This window comes from Planococcus citri, chromosome 4, assembly GCF_950023065.1.
Source record: "Planococcus citri chromosome 4, ihPlaCitr1.1, whole genome shotgun sequence".
Classification (NCBI taxonomy): domain Eukaryota; kingdom Metazoa; phylum Arthropoda; class Insecta; order Hemiptera; family Pseudococcidae; genus Planococcus; species Planococcus citri.
This window is the reverse complement of record NC_088680.1, coordinates 31643801-31669068: the sequence shown is the minus strand read 5'-3', so window position 1 is coordinate 31669068 and position 25268 is coordinate 31643801. Positions and strand designations below refer to the sequence as shown.

The window sequence follows — 25268 nt, the reverse complement described above, 5'->3', positions numbered from 1 at the left end:
TTGATCAAAGGGAACAAACCTTTTCTGAGAGTGAGCGAAGGGGGGTTTGGGGGCGCAGCCCCCAAGAGCGAGTTCCGAGGGCGAAGCCCGAGGAACGAGTATGGGGGTTGAGCCGCGAAGCGGCCAGGGGGCTACGCCCCCTAGTATTGTATATAGAGCAATGTGTTAACCATATTATATTTTTTAAATTATCAAAATTGGTCCATAAATAGGGCTTCTGCGATTTTTTTTTCTATCTGAAAACATCGTAAATTTTGTCAAAAAAAACGTTAAGTAGGCCTAGGTGCCTGTAGTAATTTTGTTATATTGCTGTTTCAGAATGGTTCGGGTGCATAAAATGAAAAAAAGGTCAAGACCTTATAAAAATCTTGATCCTTTATTCCTCTGAAAAAGCAAAATAACAAAATTACTACGAGTAAAATTTTTGAAAAAATTTACGATCTGTATATAAATCGCAGAAGCTCTATTTATGGACTGATTTTGATCATTTAAAAAAGGAAATTGTAGCTAACACATTATGTATAATAATTTAAAGCACTCACCTTTTAAAAATATTTAATGAATTCAAAAAATCTAGGAACGTCCATTTTCACCCTAAAATCACTAATCCGACCTTGCCCACTTTGAGCATTTATGAAAATTAGGGGGGGGGTGTGGAAGATGTCTACTTATAACCAGAGGATGTGGAATTCCGTGAAAAAATTAGCTTGATAAGTTAAATAGTTTTGGAGAAATTTTTAAAAACCTCGAAAATCATCCTATTTCACCCCAGTTGACGGTACTTTCAAAGAATAATATGGATTTTTGAGCTCTAAATTGAGTCAATTTTTCGGGTAGGTAAGTACCTACGAGTAGATATGAAAACAAGCCATCAGCTATTCGCTGATTGTAAGAGAGTTTTTGCATTTGCGTTCACCATATTGGTTGATTCTTTCACTATATATCACGCACTTTTGATAATTAATTCAAATAATGTCTATTTTTTATTTCGCATTTCAACCATAAACATTCCAGTCAGATTCGATCTCTCGAGTACTTTTTGGCAGTTAGACCGTGTTAGGTAGCCTCTTCTAAAATTTTGCCTTTCGGAGTTACTTCTCTTCGCGTTTCAATGAAGTAATTAGGATAAATTAGAATTAATCCAAGTCAAAATTCCGTCTCTCAAAAGTCAAAAGGGGAGAAAAAGAAATGAATTATGATTCTAAAATGACGTGTGGTTAAAATACACTGCATTGAAGCGAGAAACTCGGCATCTTTTCGCAACACTCTGTTCTGTGTTTTATAACGTGTCAAAATATGCTACGATAGGTACATACGCTACGCAGTTCTTTTTAATGAAAGTCGTAGATATGCTTTTCATATTTATTTAGCATAAATTGCGGTAGTAGGTAATTTATGCGGTGTGTAAAGCGAATCATGCACATTATAAAGTTGGCACATCCGTACAGTTTTCTAAATATGTAACAAATTTGAATAATTTTAGGTACGCAGATGAAATATTAGACTAATATAATCCATGTGTAAAAGGAACAAAGGGTCAAGATTTTTATAAGCTTTTGACCCTTTTTTCATCTTATGCCCCCTAAACATTCTGAAACAGCAATAATAAAATTACTACAGGTAAGGTAACTTCACCAGTAATCAACATAAAGCAATCTCTAAAAACATGAGTTTCAAATTTAGTGGTACCTAACCTACCTAAATAACGAGTAAGTAACTACCTGTTGATTATTTTTGATTTTTTTCTGTATAGAGCAACTCATTGGCTTGCAAAATTGCATAATTACTTTTAATTTTTGTTCGTTTTTTAAAGAAGTAAATGCATTTTTTACACCAAACCTCAAAAAACTTTTTTCAAAATTTACCTTATTTATGAGGGAAAAAATATAAATATAATTTCTTTCCTGATAGGCCCTCAAACAAGATACGTGATCTGTCACGAGAAAACCAGGTTAGTGTAGAAAAAATCGATTTGGTTTTTTTCATGGATATTGGTAGTACTCAGTGTGCAGAATTCGCCTGTGGCGGTTAAAACGTTCGCGAACGATTCTTTTGACCCTAAAATTCAAGGTTAAAAAAATAGAGCAACTACAAAAAAAGTTTGAAATTTTTTTTTTTGTGATTTTCTTGAAAAGTATGTTCTGGGGAGTCAATATGCAAATTTTTGGGGCAATCGGCACACATTTGGAGTATTAGTGCCATTTTATTGAAATTTGAATGAGGCTTAAGCTGGAAAAATCAACTCTTTTCACCTTGAACAAAATTTTTGAAAAAATTGAAAAACTCAATAAATAACTTTATTTTATATTAATTATCCATTCTCAGTAGTTTTTGTGAAATTTTTGGCGCAAAATTTTTAAAAAATGAAAAAATTGATTTGGGGAAATTTTGATTATTGGCCTTTGGCAACCCTGATTTTGAAAAAAAAATGCCAGGTTATGTTGGCACCCCTTGTGGCCAAAGGTGGTCCAAGTTTCATGGACCTACGAATCATATGTAGATCGCCGAACACATAGATTCAAACCTTCAAATGCCCGTCCTGTAAAATTTACGTTTTGGACACTAACCTGGTTTTCTCGTGACAGATCACAATATATCTTAACTTTTTCACTTTTTCTAATTTTCAACACTTCTGCAAAAAATTATCCATTTTTCTGAAGGAGCTTGGGAGGGAACATTAAATTTGTCAAGTTTTTTTCATTGAAAATGATGGAAAACAATTAAGCCAGTGATCAGCACACCAGTGATCTGCACTTTTCAATTGTAATTTAGATGATCATAAACTAAATAAATGCTATGCTGATAATTGGTAAACAAGTTCATCTCTTCAAAATGATTTGAAATCAAATCAAACAATGATTGATTAATTTAAAATGGTATTAATTAATTCCCGACAAAAAATTGAGATAGTTTGCCAATAATCGGCACAATGCTGATTACTGGAGCAACACCTCATTTAGGGTACCAATACCTAATCAGCATTTCATTTTTATTAATTTTATAATTGAAAAATTCACAATAGATAATCAAAATAAATAGATAAAGTTCCATCATTTAACATACAACTTGGCTCTTCCATAAAAATATCTACTTGCCTCATTTCAATTTTATTTCATATTATTTCATTTTATCATTCATTTTGTTATATCTTTATCATTTCCTACACTGTTAGTACATAGGTCGACTCAATTGCAAAAAATAAAGTTGATTTGATTTGATTTAAAACAGTTAATGAGACAAAAATTTGGGGCGGACAGATCCCTCAAATAAGTTTAATAATTAACCTGACTCTGGAGTCAGGAAAGATTTGTCAGCCCCCAAAGTTTTGTCTCATTAACTTTTTCATAGTTTGTCTCATATCTGGTGAAGTGGTAGGTATTTTTTTATTAGGGGCAGATTCCACCATTATTATCATAACATTTTTTTACTGAAATATTTTTACCTCTTATTCATTGAGTAAATTTATTAGGAATCGTGGAGAGGGCGGGTTGTAATTCTTCTTTGAAGAGTTTTTTTTTGTATTTCTATCTAGAACCATTCGCATCACATTGTAATTTTTATTTTTATTTAAAATAAAAAATTACGAAATTTGCATTTGCAAAAGTCGCAACAAAAATTCAAATTTTGAAAATTTTGAGAAATGTATCTACCTATGTATTGTAAGTACGAGTACAATAGTACATACCTACCTACTACAAATTCCGTTCTCAAAATACGGTTGCCCGTCGCGCCTTCAGTTTTAGTGGTAGTTAACTGTGTCAAAGAACCTTTTCTTGTTGGTCTTAAAAAGTTATGTCAGAGCCCGCGATCAACAAATGGAAAATCTATACGCCCCTGTCCCTTCAATTTCCTGATTAGACTCATGTCAGAAAAAGCGAATATCAGCTTTCACGGCTGAAGTATCTCCCTCGTCATATCTTTATTGTACAGTTGGTAAACGCACTAAAACCAGATCAAACCCTTCACGTGGGTTCTACACTCGTATAGGTACTACATACATATAACTTTTGCCCGACACCAAAGTTGCCCAGAAAATCACCATGCCACACAGAATATTGGTTTCTGACTCATGTGTAATTTTCGATAGCGCATCCTGACTTTTGGTCACCCCTGTAGTTAGGTAAAATACAATTATTCTTACCTACCAATATTTCTAATATGTACCATTGAGCAAGTAAATTGAAGGGAAAAAAACGTAAGTACCTAAAATACTTACTATGCAATATATGAAAAATGCTCCCAATGCAATAACTTTCAGTAATACTGGGCTGGCTGCTCGAACGACCTGAAACGATTAATCCAATAGTATACTCTCTAAATTTGAAACAGGCAATTTCACTGCTTAGCAGTCACGACATTTTGCCTTTTTAAAGCAGTCGTTTTTTTTTTTACTGCAAAACAGTGAAAAATTACTGAATTGGTCAGTCAAAATGATTTTTTACTGACCAATTCAGTAATTTTTCACTGTTTTGCAGTAAAAAAAAACTACTGCTTTAAAAAGGCAAAATGTCGTGACTGCTAAGCAGTGAAATTGACTGTTTCAAATTTAGAGAGTAGGTAGGAAACTTTCATCTTTCGATTATAAATTAGAAAAACAGTACTGCAGTCAGGGGTGCTGCGATCCCCCTAAGCATTTGACGAGTTCCCCCTCCCCCCCATCACTCAACAAAAAATTTTCCAACTAATTGGCCAGAAATTGTTCGAACTATTTTTTTAAAACGGAAGTTGGAAACAAAAATGTTGAATAATTATTTACTTAAGTGTAACTGAAATTTTTCATTAATGGTGTAGATATGTTTTTACAATTTCTTGGGTTCATTCTTGCATTCTAGGACATGTTTGAAATTTTGAGTAGCAGAATTCAAATTTGCCCGAGCGAAGCGAGGGCTAAAGCCTTGAAAAAGTGATAATTCAAAATGTAAAACAAAGTCATTTTTTATTCAAAAAGTTGATTTTTATAGCTTCAAAATTTTTCAAAAATTACGTACATCATACATAATATAGGTACCTATCTATTATTTTTAAAAATAGGAATAAAGGTCTGAGCGAAGCGAGGGAAAAGGCTTTCAAAAATTCAAATTCCTGAGAAGTAAAACTGTATTATTTTTGATGTGAGGAGTCGATTTTTCCACCCTCCAACATTGGCCATCTGAGAAAAGATAGGGATAATGATCTAGCCCGAGTAACAATATGAGGTGCAAAATAATATCATTCCTGATGATGTAAGTAAGTTAGGTATAAACTTTGTTTTCATGGCTTCAAAATTTTTTGTCTTCAGGAGAGCATACCTAATATGTACCATAAAAGCTCGAGAGAAGTGTGGGCTGAAGCTTTTGAAAATTCACAATTCTTCAAGAGTAAATCAACGTTATTTTTGATGGGAAAAGTCAATTTTTCTCTATTCTTACTTTGGTCAGAGCATGCCAATCTGCTGTGTTCAAATAATCCGGGATATCTTCAACGCTTGTCTAAAACAATGCCATTTCCCTCAAGAATGGAAAAAAGCAATCATTGTTTTAATCCCAAAAAAAGTCCTGATCCAACTTCTCCTGCTAGCTATAGACCAATCAGCCTATTGACTTCACTTTCCAAATTACTGGAACGTATCATCTTGAAGCGCTTAACTGATCATACCAACAGACATGAAATATTGCCACAGTTTCAGTTTGGCTTTTGAAAACATACAGCAACAACACACCAACTCCATCTTCTTACCGAAATTATCCACCGAGGTTTTGAAAATAAACAATACACTGCCACAGCGTTTCTCAACATTAAACAAGCTTCTATATGGCATTCCAGTCTGCTACAAAAATTGGAGAATACTCAAGTACCATGTTACTTATTTGATATCATCAAATCGTTCTTATCACACTGCTACTTCCAGATTCGCATAAACGATTCACTTTTGGACCCTAAACCTATCTTCAGAGGCGTACCTCAAGGAGCTGTTCTAAGCCCGATCCCAATTCACGCAGTGGCAATTTGATTGGCACTTTTTTTGCCATTTTTGACAAAAGAGTGGTAAAGCTCAAATTGAAATGAAAATCAGACGAAAATGCCAGTATTGGCAATTTTGAAAACTTGCTAAAGAACAGATTACAGTCTGTTTATGCAATTTTTGACAACATTTTGCCAATGTTTACAAAATTTTGCCAATAGTGACAAAACTTTGCCTGTTAACTTCAAAAAATTATCTATACTCAGAAGTGGGGAGGATAAGATAAGATAAGGCAGAGTCGAGCGCATGTTCCATCTGCCTTGTTGGTTACTTCATACTTCGGTTCAGTTTTCAGTTAACAGTGAAGAAGTGAACACGTTATATGATTGATGAAATTTTGTTATATAGGTACCTATGTAATTGATGCGTGAAAATTTGTCGTCTGAAGTCGAAGATGAATCGGTAAGTACCATACTTATATACATTATATCATCGGATAGGTACTGTGTTTTGTTTTATGTTGTTGAGGGTAACTATAACTACCTATGCACGTATTATGCGATTTGATTTGCAAGTGATTCAGTGTTGGGCGTATTTATGGTCACCATGTACATACCAGCCAAGTCTCTAGATTATGCAGTTTCCTTAATAATAACAACACTGTAACAACGTCTGAATCACGTCTTGAAAATCAAATTGCATAAATATGCATGTACCTATATACTCACAACAAGATAAAACAAAGCACAGGCACCTATGCGACGATGCATATAAATACAGGTATACTTAGGTCTTGGGTATTGATTCATTTTCGACTTCAGACGACATTTTCATGCATCATTCCCAACTTTGACCATTAAAATAAACGATTTTCAAATTTTTTCACTACAGGTAAATCAATTACCATGGGATTGCCATTGAGTGGCAAAATCATTGGCAAAATAATTGCCAATGAGATTGCCGGCAGTGGTAAAACAGTGGCAAAATAATTGCAAATCAAATTGTCACTAGTGGCAAAACAGTGGCAAAATATTTAGCAATAAGATTGCCACCAATGGAAATCTTATTGGCAAAGGCAATCTTATTGGCAAATGTCAATCGTTTGCCACAGTGGCAAAGTTAAAATGATGCCTTCTCATAAGTCGGAGCTTTGCCATTATTTTACCTTTTTTTTTTTTGCCATTAGTACACCTAGTGGCATTGGCAAAATATTTTGCCATTTGCGCGAATCGGGACACTTTTCAACATCTACTGCAAGGACATCATAACTTCATCAAACGCTGAAATTCTTCAATTTGCAGATGACACCTGCTTATGCACCCAAAGTAATAATCTCTCCAGTGCAATCGACAAACTTGAACAAAGTATCAACATCACCAACTCGTGGCTAAAATCCTGGAAACTTGATAAAAGCTATCTATCTATCTACTTTGGTCAGAGGAAAGGAAAGTGATCTAGCCCAAGCGAAGCTAGATTGAAAGGTTTTGAATATTTACCTATATTTTAAGGAGTAAAAATCAATGGTTCACCCAAGCGAAGCGAGGGTGAAATTTTTTAGAAAAATAACGTGTAATTAGCTATTTTTGGAATGTAAGAGGCAAATGTTGATTTTTTTGGGGGGAGGAGAGAAAAATTTTCCGATTTTTAGGGGGGAAGGGAGAAATTTTCTACTCCCCCCCAAAATCCATTTGACGAGTTACTCTTCAAAAATTCATCTACACAGTACCCCTGGCTGCAGTACATATAATAAATAAGCTAAGTATGTATAACAACTTAACAAGTGAATATCTAGTTAGGCCTATTTAGAATTTGCATAACAAATTTACAAGGAATCCTGTAGGGGGAGATAATGCACATGAGGTGTTATAATAAGTATACTGTGTACCTTCTCAATATATCAAACATAAACTGATGATAATCAATTGGGTACACTAATTACTATCTGATCTGGGTTCTAAGCAGGGAGAAAAAGTAATTAATATCTCACCCTCCACTTACCAGGACCCCCTCGGACCAGTGAAATCCACCTAGGGGTCCAGTCCTAAATACGAGACTGAGTATGAGTTGAAATAAATAGTAATTCGTAAATAAATTTAGGTACTCATTACTCCACTCGAAGTGAGGGACTCAGCCCAACAACAGTTGGTATCTCATGAAGTTAATACAATTGAAGTAATTTGGAACAAGAATTACTACATTCATAGCCTATTCTTGTGGATTTGGGGAAAAGAGTATTTTTGGTAAAAAATAAGATTAAATAAAAGGATAAATACCTTGGATTGGGGGCAGACAATATAATTACCAGTCCAACACCAGAAAAGTAATTAAAAATTGCTGTTTGGTGTTGTTACAGTATGTACTTCCAGAATAGTACACACTCTTTCTGACCCAACAAAAATGGAATTAATAGGGAGTATTCCGAGCCAGTGGAAAAAGAGTCCCTTGTGAGCATCATCTCTGTGCTAGTTTCTCTTCATTGGAACCAATAGAATCAATGAATGAATCTAGACCTCGCACTTCCCTGGCAGTCCAAGCATCGTAGTCTTAGAGCTAACCAGGTCAGGCGGCAGTAGAATGAATACTGAAGTTCTGAGAAGCTAGCTTTAGAGAGCTTAAGGTAAAAAGATGTATATGGGACTGACTGCGGATGCAGCGGCTGCGCGCGTTGGTGCGCTGCTATTGGCTGGATATTAGTTCATATCTCGCGGAATTACTCCTTTCTATGATAAAGCTCGCGGCGCGGACATTCGGGTCAGGTTAGGTAATATAATAATGTTTTTTCTCCCACTAAGGTGGTAGAAAATGCATGATTTTTCTCCCACTACAATCCTACAGTCAAACAATGAAATAAATTACTAAAACCATCTGAAACTAAATCCATATCATCATTATCATATCATATCAACAGGCTTGTAGAACCGCTCAGGTTTTGCTGTTGCTCCAGAATCAAGGTCTCGTTGGTCATGCTCAATGTTGAATGTTAATAGATAGAGGCTTTTGGTTCAGTTATTTTTTTACCAATTTTTCATATATCTTTTGGTCACATTTTTTTTTGTCTTTGCCGGTCAGTCCGGTCTGATCATGACCTAAAATTTTTGTACAGGTCATTGGTCCGGTCTGGTCCGGTCCAGTCCACTCGGTCTTGTGGGTAAGTCCGGTTTTTTGGTCCAGTCCAACAAGTCCGCAACTGCAATAATCTCTAATTTAAAATTAGAATAAATTATCATGACTACCTTCTGTGAGCTCTGGAGGAAATGAAAACGTTGAGCATGCGAGTGCGAGGAGTGCCTTTTGCTTTGCTAGTCAGCAATGCAGGCAGAGTGTCCGACCCTACACTATATTTAAGTACCTACTTATAGTGATAGTGTAGTGGTTTGGTGGATAAGTTTTGATGAATTTCTTCCACATTTCCTTTGTAGAAAATTTTTTCAAAAAATTGGAATTTTTTCAACATTTTGAATTTTTATTATTTTTAATAAGTTTTCAATGTCCTGGAAGTTACTTTGTCCCAATTTATTTATTCTAATAATGTCACAGAGAAATGTCACTATAGTCTGTTCACCGAAAGAAGGTACTGAGTTAAACAGAAAATTTTCTGTTTGCAGCCAAATACTTGCGCTGCAAATCGAGACCATCATTGAGAATTTGAGGTACCTATGCTTACAATAAACAGCAAAGGAGTATTCGAATTCTCAATACTGAATTTCATTTTCACGTCCATGTTCCTATTTCATGTCAACTACATACATATATACCTACCTCTATTCAATATTTCATTCCATTCCAGATCAGAATCTGTACTTCATTCTGCGTACATATTCGATTTGCGTAACATGATAATGTGTTTTGTACTTGAAAGTAAGCGCACCCTCAATTTTCAGTGAAAATTGCAACGCAAATATTTGGCTGAAAATAAAAAACTTTCCATTTAGACTCGGTACCTTCTTTCGGTGAACAGACTACAGTGATGAAAGTTATTTTGTCCTAATTTATTTGGTCTTATAATGCAGTGGCGGAGCTAGGAAAAAACTTGATGTAAGCTAAGGAGCTGAACAGGTCAAAAATTTATCGATGTTGTGTGGCCTCATAGATACTTACATACAAGTACCTACCGATTTTTCACTGCCATAACTGATCCTGTCATTCAATAGATCAACCGTATAATAATTGAAATTGAAATTGAAATTTATTTGAGTAATAATAAAAAAGATTTTTATCACGCATATGCTTGACGACACCCCTATGCCTTAATAATAATAATAATAATAATAATAATAATAATAATAATAAACACGATAAATGCTCAACAAAAACATGTAGGAAAATTAAAAATTTTGAGGAACGAACTTTTCAATGATAATAAGTGAAACATTTTTGTTGAAAACGAGAAGAATAAATTGAATAAATTTTTCTAAATACATACCTATCTATTTTAATTTCTACCAGTTTTGACTTGACTTTTTTCAACAGTCAGAATTCAAATTTTAAATTTATAGATAATGTGCACAATTCATGAAAGGAGAAATGAAAATAAAAATATCGCTGCCAATCAAAACATCAGAACAAATTTTGGATTTGAATCCAGTCGGCGCAATAAATAAAATCAAACACAAGTCAAGCGCGTAAGTCCGTTCGTTTCCACGACATCATCGTGGTAAAATTCTAGTGAACGCGCTAAAAACATTCCTTGAAGTTGAAGCTAATCCATATCTAAAAACGCAACGTTCCTCTTTCCCCTCAATAGCGCTACACAGTGGTCTGTAAAAAAATCTAGCACGCCAAAAATCTGAAAATTGGTATAGGAGATATTTTTGGGTAGGTGAATCCATTTTTGGAGTCCATTTTTTCCAAAACTTAAAGAAGGCTGTGTGGAGGGGGATAAAGTTCAAAATTTCCAAAAAATTGTGTGAGATATCAAAAAGCATGTTTTCAACCTCCTGAACACGTTTCTGAGGTTATTATTATGAAATAGTTGAAGGGTACCCCGAGGGAGAGAGGTAAAGTTCAAAATATTTCCAAAAAATTGTGTGTGGTACCAAAATGCATGTTTTTAAACCCACTGTACACGCTTCTGAAGTTATTCTCATGAAATACTCCAAGGGTAACCCAAGGGAGAAAGAAATTCTGTGTGGTGTAGCAAATGCTTGTAACTTTGGACCTATTCAATCTCCACTTTTGAAAACAAAGTAGGTAAAACTTAGCATGAACTGATTTTATTGGTGTGCCTTTATTGCGTTTTCTGCTGGAATACATTGTGCTTACAAAGTGGACCCTTTATATGGTTTGATATTACCGTAAACTGTGGTAACATTGAAGGATTTTTCAGAATTTTTCATGTTTAGAGGTACGAATGGCAGAGGTGGGGGAAATGTGTGTGGTGCTTTTGATAAAGCTATGTCAGCACTACGTTTTGGCGGTTACAGAAGTTGCCTACCTTTTTCCTGTCAAGCGCAAGAGCCAAAAGATTGAAATGTGCTTCATTCAAGGTCAAAAATTATCAAAAACATGAATATTCACTTCTTGGTCACTTTATACGCGTCAAGCACTTACAAAATGATCCATATTCACAATTGAATTTATGAAAGAGTGCTCCAAAATGATAATTTGAAATTTTTCTAGTTTTCAGGCGTTTTTCATGCATTTTGGACAATTTGACCAAATTTTATGATTTTTCAATGGTTTTAGAGTTGTTTTTCAAGTTTTCACATTGTTTTTAACAAGTTTTCAAGCATTTTCATGCATTTTTGGTCAATTTTACTGAAATTTCATGATTTTTTTATAGCCTTCAAAGTTACCCCAGTTTGAATACAGTCGGCCCCACTTATTATGGATCCGCTTAATAAAATCACCCGTTTAATACAATCAAATGGCTTGGTCCCGATTTTTTGTACCTAATTACACAGAAAATCACTCGTTTAATGTAATCAAACTCCCCGCTTAGCAGAATCATTTTGTGAAAATATTGAGGTATTTTTGGGAAAATGGCTTGTTTTTTCATACTTTAAATCAAACATTTTGGAATTTTTCACTTATTATTCTCTTATTTTTAAATTTTGATTTCTAACAACTTTCTCTCAAGTGATGATAAAGGGAAAAAGGTCTAAACATTTGAAAATTTGAAAAATAGATATGTTATGTACCTAAATCGCGAATTTGGGAGTACCTATCGTAATTTTAATCCATCTTTTTAGTATGCATGTACATTGTAAAGTTGTAGTAAATTTTTTATGTGAAAATTGTGTTTTTTCAAAAGTTCGCTTTATAAAATCACCCGCTTAATAAAATCAATTTGCCTCGGACAAATGCGACCATAATAAGCGGGGCCGACTGTATTATTTTTTTACTCCTCAGGGAAGAACTTTCACACATGAACAAATGCGCCAATTTATAGTTGGGAGGTGTACCAACACATTTATAATGTCATTTGACTCATTATTTGAAAATTCAAAATTCCAGACACCAAGCTTTTCATGTTAATTAAAATTAATTAAAACACCACTTTTTTCACTTGATTTTTCACTGATGTTGGAACCACTAGTTGAAAATGATGAAATAGGAAAAATAACTGCCAAAGTGTACGCTATCCATTCCAGGTGCCAGAATTGTTCCATACTTCATAGTTCCACCGCCATGGAGCATAACGTGATGAAAAACCGCACCCTTCAATGTTACCCCGCGATTTCAATGTTGCCCCAGTTTATGGTACTTATTTTTAATGATGATTTTAAATCTGTATTGATTTTAGAGTTTTGATGTACCTCTACCTACTGGCGGTTGAGAATTGAACTATAAAAGTAAATATTTTTACTCAATTTTTTCACGCACCTTTTGGATTATGTTAGGTTAATCATGTCTAGTCAAAAAAAAAAATTCATGATTAGTAGGTACCACTGAAATGTGTGCCTCTACTCTCACATGCTATCTCCACTGCTGAAAAGTACATTTTTATTCTCAAGATGAATTTGATATTCATCATAAGAAGTACCAATTCATGAAATCATACCACTATCAGACATACTTTTACCACAAAACCTTTTTTCCTAAAAAATTTTATGATTTACAGCAGTAGGTAATACATCAACTTTGGATGTATTTTTCATGTTACTGCCCAATGTTGCGAGTTGTAGCAAGAACTAATAAAAACATGTGAAAGTACAAATTTCAGTGGTAATTTTCGTGGAAAAATTTTTCTGGCTTCACTTGGCCCATGTAACATAACCCAATCTGTATACACAGAAAAATTGAGTAAAAGTACTTACATTTTTAGTTCAATTCTCGGCCACCAGTACATCAAAACTTAAAAATGAATACAGAGTTAAAATTACAGTGGAACCTCGATAACTTGAAACTCTTCAACTCGAAAACCTCTATTAGCTGAAGCAACCTCCATTCCCCTTGAAATCTCCGTAACACTCAATGTTAACTTTACTCGGATAAGTTGAAATAATTGAAGATACAAACCAGTCAGAATATTTTTCAATTAATACTTTTATCTTTCATGCACTTACATATCTTAGTTGTAACTCTAAGCTAACCTTTTGCCAAAAAATAGTGAGAAAGCCTCTATAAGTCGTATGTTGTCTGGCATTTACCTCTATAACGCGAATATTTCAATTCATACTTCCATCTTTTATGCACTTACATATCCCTTAATTCATTCATTTTGTAAGACCTCTATAACTTGAACGCTCTCAAAATCATACCTGCATAACTCGAAACTGATTATCTCGAAAACCTCTATAAGCCGAATGAATGACCATTCCCCTTGGATTTTGAGTTATCGAGGTTCCACTGTAGCATTAAAAATGCTATCAAACTGTGGAAACGGTTCACTTTTTAAGCATGATGTATTCCAGCAGGAAATGCGACAAAGGTACACACTATTATCACAAAACCAGTTATTTAAAACTCCGTCCACTTTGCATAGCTCTGTAGCAATAATATTCCTGATCAAGTCAACCAAACAAGCAAAATTGAATGCTTTGGACATTTCTACACATGTTCCTGATATCATTTTTTGATATTTTTGACTTTGGGTTTTTCGATTTTTGGTGCGCTAGATTTTTTTACAGAACACTGTGCGCTAGGGCCTGTGTGCGCATGCGCGAGTAGGGTGAAACCAACTTCGTTTGTAGCTGAATCTAACCAGCTTCGTGGCGTGTCAACAAGATTCTTCCCAGGGCGTCCTGGTGGTAAAATTTAAATATACGCGCTCAACGCAATTTTATTTGGCAGAACTACTCCCAATAATTTTATGATTTTAAAAATAATTTAAATTTTTGTCAATTGTTTTGTACCTACAATTTATTTTCAAATAAAACTCTTTCTTTTTTTCAAAATTTTAATAGAAGCTCAGCTTACAAGCTTGCACGCTAGCTCCGCCACTGGTCACAGAGAAATGTCACTACCTAGTGATATTTCTGGGAATATCCCTGTGATCATTTTGTCCAATAAAAACAATATTCCTGGGATGTCTGAACAATGTCACAGAGCAATATTGCATCTTTCAATGTGACATTGCATGACGTTGCTATGCCATTTCAATACTTGCCCGGACTGTTGGAATTATGAACATTTTACAACATTGAAAACAAATTATTTCTTGCATAAAGTAGATAAACATTTATTTTTTCTAAAAAGTAAAAATGTAACACTTAGTTAAATTTAATAGGTGTAAGATCAAAAAAGTAGTGCCGACGACCGAGCTGCGAGCCGCCAGTGCAAGGCATTATAGACATTAGACTTATAAGTTATATGGACTGTTAGTTCAAACAACGGCTTTGTCTCATGCTGTTTAAAAATATACATATGAGTAGCTGAGTATGACGCATGCGCAAGGAATTGAAAATGAAACACAATGAGCCGCATGAGCTCGCCATCCCCACCCATTTCGATAGTAGCGCTACCTGGAGTCGTGTTAAGCAAATTAGTACTCCTCAACATCTGTTAGGAAATTCATTGCCAACAGAAGATGAATAAAATGTGGTACCTTTCCTTACACTACACGTCTACACCTTCAATATTCAACAACAATTCGAATCTTCAACAACAATTTATGTTACATATCTAATTAAGTATTTTGTATTCAAACAGTCAATCCAATATTCATAATCAAAAAATCTTTGAAAACCCCAACCAAATACCATGATATTCAAATAATTCGAAATTCGAATACCTATTGCGATTTGCAAACATTCGTTTTGTCAACATTTTTATACCTAAACACGCCTGCTAATTCCATTTATTACTTGGTGCAACCCAAACATTTTCAATTTTGTCTCCTTCTCTATATCCACTCAATTTATTCATTACGTATAGTTAGGTATTTTCCATTAATTTTTCTACTTCAATTTTAATTTGAAAAATAAAATTAAGTAATCAATTCTCGAAAAAAGAGAATATTTTCATCAAATATGGAGTACCCTCTCACTTGTTTTCTTTTTGTTTCGAAATTAACATTTTTATTTTTCATTGCTACTTTTTACAAACATATTTCATGAAATACTGTAATTTGTGATCTATTATTTTTGATTTTTATAGAATAGTAAAGGTATGATTTATCATTACGAAAGAATAGGTGAATCGCAAGACAGAAAAGGTGGTTATATATAAACGACAGGCACGACAAAAATAAAAGAAGTGCCCGACCAAACACGCCATGTTTTTGAAAATAACTGTTCCTAAAGTGTCATGAACTTCATTTTTTTTTTTTTTTTTTGGAAAAATTGACACATTCTCACTATCATAGAACACTAAGGTACCTACTAGGTATATTATTATGCAAATTGCAATTTCAAAAAGTGCAGTAGGTATAGGAAGCTCACATTTCACATTTGAAAATTGTCACACAGTTTTTGCTCTAATTTTAGAGCAATTTTTAATTATTTTTGCTAGCTTCCCAATCCAACATCTTATTTACTTATCGCTTTTTCGTGTAATTTCAGATTTGCAATTATATAGATATAGTATGTACATTGTTCTGTAGTTTAATTTTTTTCGCTTTTTCGTGTATTTTCAGATTTTCAAACGTGTCATTGTAAAGACCTAACTTGTCGCTACCACAGCTTTTATTGTTGTTTTCTGGTGTCGTTCAAACACCTTTTTCTGTCGTGCGATTATATATTTCCCAATAGTAAATACACATTTGATGAATAAAATCTATCCAGACAAGCAAACAGACCTGGGCCAAGTGGAAAAATTCACCGAAAATTTACCAAGGCACTTGAAAAATTCACGTTTATGACATACTGCACTTTGAAACTTGACCAAGACACTTGAAAAATTTACATTATGTACCTACTGCACTGTGAAAATTGACCACAACACTTGAAAAATTGACAGAAAATTGACCAAGGCACTTGAAGAATTCACATACATTCAGTAAAAATTAACAAAAAATATTATGCCATAAAAATCACGAAATTGATTGAAAATCAACGAAAATGGAAGCATTATTCTCAATAATGGAAATGCATTTTCTGGGACACAGTACATTACATAATGTACCGTTTGTACCGTGTCCCTGATAATGTATTGTATACATTTTTTTAATATGTACTAAGCCCCATATCTAAAATGATAATGTATCCAATCCCTGACTAGTGATAGCACCCAGTATATTTTCCATTCTTATAATGTAATTTTAACTGCATGAATTTGAAATCATGTAACCAGCAACCACTGCAATAACCCTCAGTGATGACTGCATGAATCTCTGAGGGGGAACCATACACATTACCATCAAGTACTCACTACATGAAATAATGTACTTCTTCTACAAGAAACTTGAACCACTGCTTGACAGCGCAATTTATCACATTGTACAATACCTACCTACTCATTGCATTAATTCAGCTGATGAGTATCTAAGTATTATATGTACATGATTTCAAAATTCAAAAATCATTTTTTTTTCAGTGTAATCCAGAGTATTTTTTATTTTTCTTGGCAAAGACGAGAAACATGCTGAAAGCTGAAAGCTGTAAAAAGCTGATATTTTCAAGAATTTTGAAAGCTAAAAGAAAGCTAAGCTTTATAAATTTGAAAGCTAAAGCCAGCTGAAAGCTTCATTTTTTCAGCTGTCTTGAAGTTGCAACGGTTTTTTACTGTAAGTTTAATGTATTTATTTTATTTTACTTAGTTTTCAGTTTTTGTGTTCAAAATTTTCATTTGGCCACAATAGGTATTTCAAAATTATCATTATGTAAGTGATTAAATATTACTTAAATCACGGATTGGAATGGCAAAAAGCGCATTTAATAACCTAGCCAATGCGCTGCACTGCTGGGAAATCGAACGATTAGTCTAGCTCTGAGAAAGAGAATCATGCGATGCTATGACATGGACCATTCTGAAGTATATTCGTGCAAAACATGGACCATGAGTGCAGAATGCGAGAAGGAAGTATCCGCTTTCGAGACTATCAAAGGCTATACTACGGATCTCATGGAAGGACTTCATTACCAACCAGGAAGTAGGTATCAGCAAGAATAGGAGAGGAGTGGAAAGTCGTAGTAGAAGATATAAAGAATAGAAAGCTAAAGTATTTAGCTTATAAAATATGAGAAAACAGTGTATTCATGCTTACGGTACAGCCGGTAGAGGGGAAAATTCAAGGAAGAACAACAAGAGGGAGGAAGCGATCAGAGATGTTAACGAGTTTCAGTTTTCCGCAGTCCATGTGAAAACATACCATTGGTTCTCATAGAAAAGCCAATGGGAACAAAACCATCAGGTGACGCGGTAGCGTCCCCCCCCCCGCCATCACCCAACAGTTCCAAACGTATAGTATTTTCGGACGCATTTACCAATGGTATTTTACCAATGGCACAAAACCATTCCTTTTAAGAACTGGAGTTTTCTTCATTTCTATGTAGGTACCAACATAGTTAAAAATTGCTAAAAAAAAAAAAAAAAAAAAAACTTTCCGAGTAAAATGAAGCACTAAATTCCATTTTGAAAGTTTTTAAATTAAAAAATTTGTGCCCCAGGTGGGGTTTGAACCCACATCTTCTGCATACTACTCGTTTACCATATTAGTTTTACCATTGGCTCTACCTACTCAGCCACCTCGTTCCATGAAGAAAGGGGCAATTTTTGAATTTACATGCCTGTTAAAATTGAACTTGAAAATTTTTTGTGTAGAACTTCATCATCAATTTCATAACTCAACACAAATTTAAAATTTTTGAAGAACGTTAAACAATTTCTACAGAATAATTTCATTCAAATAATACCATTTTGGTAATTTTTTTGTAATTTTGAAGAAATTTCTACATTATTTTAGGCATTTTTTGAGAAAATTTTTCTCAAATTGTAATAGTGAGGCTGATAGAAAGAGGGATAGGTGATGGGGGTCATAAATACTTACTAGTTAAATAAAGCACCTGAAAATTTCTCCTAAGGGGTGAGAATTTCCTCGTACATACGAATGTGCAACTTCTCTATCACTAACTATTGCATTGAAACCAGGTCATAATCTAGGTGAATAAATTACAACACGAAACAATCCCTACACCTATTATTGATGTAATTAATAGAGGGGTTTGGTTCCAAAACTCACAATATGCCAGAATGACAAAACATGGGATAGGTATGGATTCTGATAGCATAGGTTACGGCGCGTCACATGAGCGAAAAAAATTTTCCCAAACTAATTTCTTCCTTGTGAAATTGGCCTTCAAAATCAGCCTTGGTTCCAAAACTCACATTATCCACTGGATATTGTGAGTTTTGAGAATGAACAATTTGTTATCACAACACGCATTGGCATTGTGTAAACGGTGCCTCATGCACATAGATGGCTGATAACAAATAGATGAGCCAGAAATTCCGAATGACGATGTACCCATGTGTTGCGAGGTGCCAGAGGGTGACGAACTGATTGTATGATAATTTTTTTTGATTTTCTTTTCATTTTTTGTAAAAATTTTTCGATAATTGTGTTTGCAGAACAAAAAATACACGATTTTGACTGAAGATCCGAAATATTTTTATGCAACTTGTTTAAACTTCATTCGTACTAAGACTTTACAGGTTACAGTGCAGTTTACCACAAAATTTACGACCAATTTGGGGCCCAAAAAGGGGGGAATTTCGTTGGAGTCAAAACTCACAATATCCAAATTCAAGGTGGTCCCAAACCCCCCAGAGGAGGGAAAATTGACTACGATCTTGCCAAGTTTCAGCTCGAAATACCACAGGTTTCGGTATGTTTCAGTTTTTTGCGATTTCCCAAAAAACAGTTTTCGGGATGTTGTGAGTTTTGGAACCAAGCCCCTCAATAATAAAACCACAAGGAATCATTGGAAGCTTAACAATAAATAATCCATCATAAAAGCTAGCTAATTTATTGCATAAAATGGACGATCAGATCCATGTAATACATAATGGAAGATTAAAAGCTACACTCAGGACAAATCTTGGCAATTGGTACAGAAGTAGGACTAATGTTGAAGTATGCTAATCCATAATTTTAACTCAAAGCAGTTCAATGTAGGAAAGTGCAAATGCTCCTCTACAATTGGTTTAAAAAAAACACCATTTAATCGCGATAAGGTTACGATTAAATATTATTTTGGAGTGTGTCTCAACACTTACCCAACTGTTATCTATCCGAGGGCTCACTAAAACTATGCCCAATGATAATTATGATTAATTTTTGAGTTCACTTTGGGACAGGGTACATACTCCCATGGTCGACTTAGGTATGGGAGATGATCCAAAATACCATAAAAACGCGACGATCTATACGAAGATCACGAATTACATTTGAAAAAACACATATTAACCAAATTAGGGGTGAATAATATAAATTTTAGGGGTAAGGAGGCACACAGCCTTGGATAAAACTTAGTGGTGTCCACTGTACTGAGAGCTTGAGATCCTGTACAGGTAGTGAAGAAGATATTTTTCACGATCCTGGTCCTGACCTAGGATCAGAGAATTTAGCACGTAACCTTCCATCCCTACCCTGAAACCAGTATTCTAATAATAACCACCATAGGTAGTCCTGGGCATGTGATGTCGGCTCATCACAAAATTTTGTATTTCTTTACTAACTTTGATCATTTTGAAATGTTGTCAAGGTATTTTAAGCATATTTTTGTGAACTTTTTCAATTATCAAATCATAAACTTGTTTTTTTTTTTAAAGAGGCGTGATAAAATAGAAATTGTACAAAATATTTACAAAAAATTGTAGCCCAAAATACCACGGCAGCAGTGTTCAAAATGATCAAAATTGGTAAAAAATATAACATTTGTGAAAAATTCTCTCAAAAAAATGCCTAAAATAATGTAAAAATTTCTTTAAAATTACAAAAAAATAATCGAACAGGTATCGTTTTTCTTAATCATAATGTTATCCCATTTTCACTGCATAAAAGTAGAATTTCCAGAAAATTAAAAATTGGTCAAAAGTTTTGGATTGCTGCCAAAAATTAGCCAAAATAAAAAATTAAAAAAAAAATTTTCAATTAAAATTCACTACCAAAAGATTGATCGATTTTTATGCTTTTTATCAAACACTTTACAAAATTTCCAACTTACTTAGGTACTTCAGATACACAATCGAGCGTATAATTTTCACTATTCACTTCACCAATATCTTACCAACTGCTTGAATTCCTCGAATTCTTCATAGGTTTGGTCAGAAAAACCGAATTCTTACATTAAAATTGCCATTGTTCTACTTTTCAAATCACAAAATTTTCCAAAACTTTTGCTCTCGCTGTGCTCGGGCCATTCAAAATGCTACTTTTAAAGGTGTTGAGAATATGAAAATTGAACAGAAAAATTCCAGAAATACCCACAGTTCTCAAAGCGTGAGAAAAATTAATTCTTTCATTAAAATTAATGTTGTTCTACTTTTCAATTCACAAATTTTTCCAGAACTTTTGCCCTTGCTGCGCTCGGGCCATTCAAGGTACTTCTTTTGAACCTGTTGAGAATATCAAAATTAAACAGAAAAATTCCAGAAATACTTACTCATAATACTAAAGCGTATGAAAAATGCCAATTTTTCATTTTTTTCTGAACAGGACCACTACATTTTCAAACATTTTTGATATCACAGTGTTCTCAGCACCTTGAAATTTTGGTTATTGCGGCAAAACTACAATTTTTTGTCGGCAAAAGGACGATGCACCCATCCTCTCAAATAGCATGACTTGTCTTTTCTTCGCCCCCCCCCCTCCGGCCACGGATTTTCCATATTTCAGTCGTCCTACATCAATACTTCAGTCGTCCAATTCGTGTGCTCGCCCCCCCCCCCCTAGAGAACCCCATTCGCGACGTCACTGCTGAAAGCCAAAAGCTGAAAACCGAATTCAGCCATCCGGTGAAAGCCAGCCAAAAGCTAGCTTTACAGCTATTTATTATAGGTAGTCAAAATGGACGGCTATATATATATAGGTAAAGTGGAAAGTCAAAGCGAAGAGCCAAAGCTTTTTAATTCGTATCAGAAGCTGAAAGCGAAAAGGTAAGCATTATTTTTCGGCTCCGGGTTTCTGTTTCCTGGTAGTCAAGTTTCTTTTTCTTTTTAAAGTCCGTCTTCGGCGTCTGCTGAAAAGCGATTAATTTTTTTTTTACTTTTATCAAAGTCTTGCACTTTTAAAAATTTGTGTTCCACGCTTCAGCTTATGGAGCTTCTAAGGTAATCCGATGATGTAGTTGTCTATCTGTTGATTACAAAAAATAGAATCCATTTTATCAAATTGGTTACTTTCAGATGAGTATTGTACCCATAAATTAAAAAGTTGAGTCAATTGCGTGTATTCATGTGTATTCCCCTGTAGTAGTCAACGCGTGTACAATCATATAAGGAAGGTCTGCCTACCCAACTTAATAACCTTCAAACTATACATATGTACCTTCCTACATTTAGTCGTTCAAATTTTTCATTAAATTTTTGTATGTTTTAAAAAGATTTGTTATGTTGAAAGAAGTATGTATCTTGAAAGAGGGTGAAAATAAAATCAAAAATTGAAATGATAAATAATTTTTTCAACGTCCGCTTGCTTGAAAAAAAGTCTTGGAATGTTTAAAGACATCGCAATAGCGAAAAATTTAAGTGTGAAAGTTTGCCTCACTCATCCCCTCTTCCCCCCCCCAAAAAAATTCTAAATGTGGGCGATTTTGTGTTGTCAACCATTATTTACCTGGTTTAAATCCAAAAATTTTAAAATTTGCTCAAAAACATTTTTAAATCAATTTAAAAAAAAATGGCCAAAAAAACTTGTCTTTTTTGTTTTTTTTTGTTTTTTTACTCAACATATCGATCTTTTTTCAGAGATAATGGGTTACTCATGGTCGATTTTGTGTTATCAACCATCATTTACCTGGTTTAAATCCAAAAATTTGCTCAAAACCATTTTTAAATCAAAAAAAAAAAATTGGCCAATTTTTCGCTTCAAAGCGCTTACTGCTAACACACAGTTTCCTCCAGACTGATGGTGCATAGAATTTCATATAGGTATAGTTAGATAGTAGGAAAATAAGATAGAATCGTCACTATGTTCAAATATGCACATTTCTAAACTTCACAAGCACTCAAACTTTCAAACAGATTTTTCTCAAAATGCAACTTTTACACATATGTCCTTTTTGCTATGACGTCTTCAATTACTATTACTTTTTTGATAGTGAATACTACACAAAGAGAAATGTAGGCATAGCACATTTACACACTATTTAACTACTACTTTTTGCTATACTTAATATAGGTACTTATTGAAAAAAGTAGGTACTACATTATTTTGCAATTGTGAAAAAAAATACAATCTATTCCATTAGGAAGTACCACAAAATATAGTAAAAATTACTGTATGGTAAAAATTACAACACTTCATAGTACTCATAACCACACTTTATAAGAAATTTTACCATAAATGTATTGCAAGAATTCTCATTTACTTATGAGACTTGATACTTACACTATATGTTGGTAAAATTTATTGAAGCTGTGTTGTGCCTAGTTAATAGATACGTAATTCATCATTTACATGTGATACTGACTTCAAGAAAACAATAGGTAGGTACCTACAAATAATACTGAACAGAACTCAAAATTGAAATTCAATCTTACAGAAAAAGTTATTGAACAATAATGTCACTGTCACATAATGATCGCGCTACTAAAAAGAAAATTGAGAATTGAATATCTTTAAATGTTCCAGTGCCACAATTAATCACAAAAGTAGATAATTATTTGATAAAAAATGTCACTAATAAAATGAACTTAGCATTGAAAAACTACAGTAAAACCTCGATAAGTGCAACCTCGATAACTGCAAATTCGCGTTAAGTGCAACAAAAATGTAATCCCCGGTCCCTTCAGTCACTTTACCATGTAAATTCACCTTCACAAGTGCAAATGGTAACCTCGATAAGTGCAACAATTTTTTGGCAGTAGAAAGCACTTTCACCTCTATAAGTGCAAGTTGCTGTACATTTCACCTCTATAAGTGCAAAATTACCACTACAATAAAAATTGTAGGCGAATTTAACCTCTATAAGTGCAAGTTGCTCCACGTTTTGCCTTTATAAGTGCAAAATTACCTAGACAATAGAAATTGTAAGTGAATCTAATAACCTCTATAAGTGCAAGTTGTTGTATGTTTCACCTCTATAAGTGCAAAATTACGTAGGCAATGGAAGTTGCAGGACAATTAAACCTTTGTGAATTGTGATATAAAGAGGTTGAGAATGATTAGGTAGGAAAGTTAGATATTTATCCTCTCTACATAAACGCGGCGAAGAAATATTCATTACGTGGGGAATATTTACATTGTTTCCCAGACTAGCTCAATTTGGGAGAGTTCAATCATTCAAACCTTTTATAACGATATTTCTTGATACCATTTAAATAAAAACACATCTCTACACCTTTCGATGATGTTTTTATTAAAAATAGTTCAAGTCTAGAGATATTTACACACAAATGTTATAATCTATGCTTATGTACGAGTATATGCTCGTATGTAAGTACAGATGGATTTTTCAACGAGTTATGAAACACGCGACGCGAGTTTCTTAGGGATGAAAAATATTTACACTTCGTAAAAATGCGATAAAGTTACAATTTTACACTTATAAAAAATATAATTACGTTAAAAGCGACATTTATCTGGATGGGCGAACGCAGCTCAGGGAATAAATTGTAAAATACTTACATAACAATGCAATATTACTGTCTCTCCTTTGCACTCCCTAATACTAGAGGCGGCGACAGAATCGGAATCGCGAGATATTTATTGAAAAAAGGTCTATGTTTCGTTTAGCAGTGATATTTCGATTAAGTTTCGTTTAGCAGAGCAATTCAGATGAAGATTATTTATTTAGTTTTATTTATCAAGAAAATCACGAGTTGTTTATTTATAAATTCACGAGTTATTTAAATCACGTATAATTTAGCGGATCACTCCCGAAGTGAGATGATCCATGTTAAAAACCAATAAGAGATATTTTAAATAGCTCTTGTCATGGTTAAATCTCCACACCGAAAGTGGTACAGACAAAAATGCGATGACATGAGCAAGATGCTCATGCGATCATATATTTAGGTATAACGAGCAAGCTCGCCATACCCCCGGGCAGTGACTAAGAACCAACTATCTAGAAATCGTAAGAACATTAGCGATTTTATGCACTCGTGCATTCGTATTTATATTAAGGGTTGTAGACAGGGTGTACAGAGGTACCTGAGACCACCCTCTTTAGGTGCGAGCGCGAGCTGTCAGATTAGAAATAATATTCCCCTATGTTTAAAATAATGTTCTCCTATTTTTTACATTGTTTTACACTACACATACACAACGAGTGTATGTGTAGGTGAGAATACCTATTTTCTAGAGAATTTAACACATTACCAAAACTTCCAGTATAAGGGAGTAAAATATGTGTACTAAGGTACACATCGCTAGTGTACGTATTTTTGAGACATCGTCTATGAAAGACTGATACGAATCACTAGCAGAGTGTGTAGGGCAATCCTTCCCATAACAATTGTTTACCTTGATAAGTGCAAATTGTGGAAAAATAACATTGCTAAGTGCAAACCTTTTCAAGTGAAAAACTCGATAAGTGCAATAATTTTTCCCGTCCCTTGAGTTTGCACTTATCGAGGTTTTACTACAAGGAAAAATTATTGCACTTATCGAGGTGAACAATTCACAAAGGTTTAATTTCCTGCAATTTCCATTGCCTACGTAATTTTGCACTTATAGAGGTGAAACGTACAACAACTTGCACTTATAGAGGTTAGATTCACTTACAATTTCTATTGTCTAGGTAATTTTGCACTTATAAAGGCAAAACGTAGAGCAACT

The 25268-nt window shown here is 34.0% G+C and overlaps 1 protein-coding gene across 3 annotated transcripts in view; it reads right to left on the bottom strand.

Moving 5' to 3' along the window:
* The window catches only part of LOC135845613 (probable G-protein coupled receptor CG31760), a 425069-nt gene that overhangs the window by 148656 nt on the left and 251145 nt on the right, over positions 1 to 25268 (bottom strand). For all 3 annotated transcript variants that reach the window (XM_065364298.1, XM_065364296.1, XM_065364297.1), the window contains exon 7: positions 4217 to 4285. In XM_065364298.1, the coding sequence (XP_065220370.1) occupies positions 4217 to 4285 (69 nt within the window). The remainder of the gene's footprint in view (positions 1 to 4216; positions 4286 to 25268) is intronic.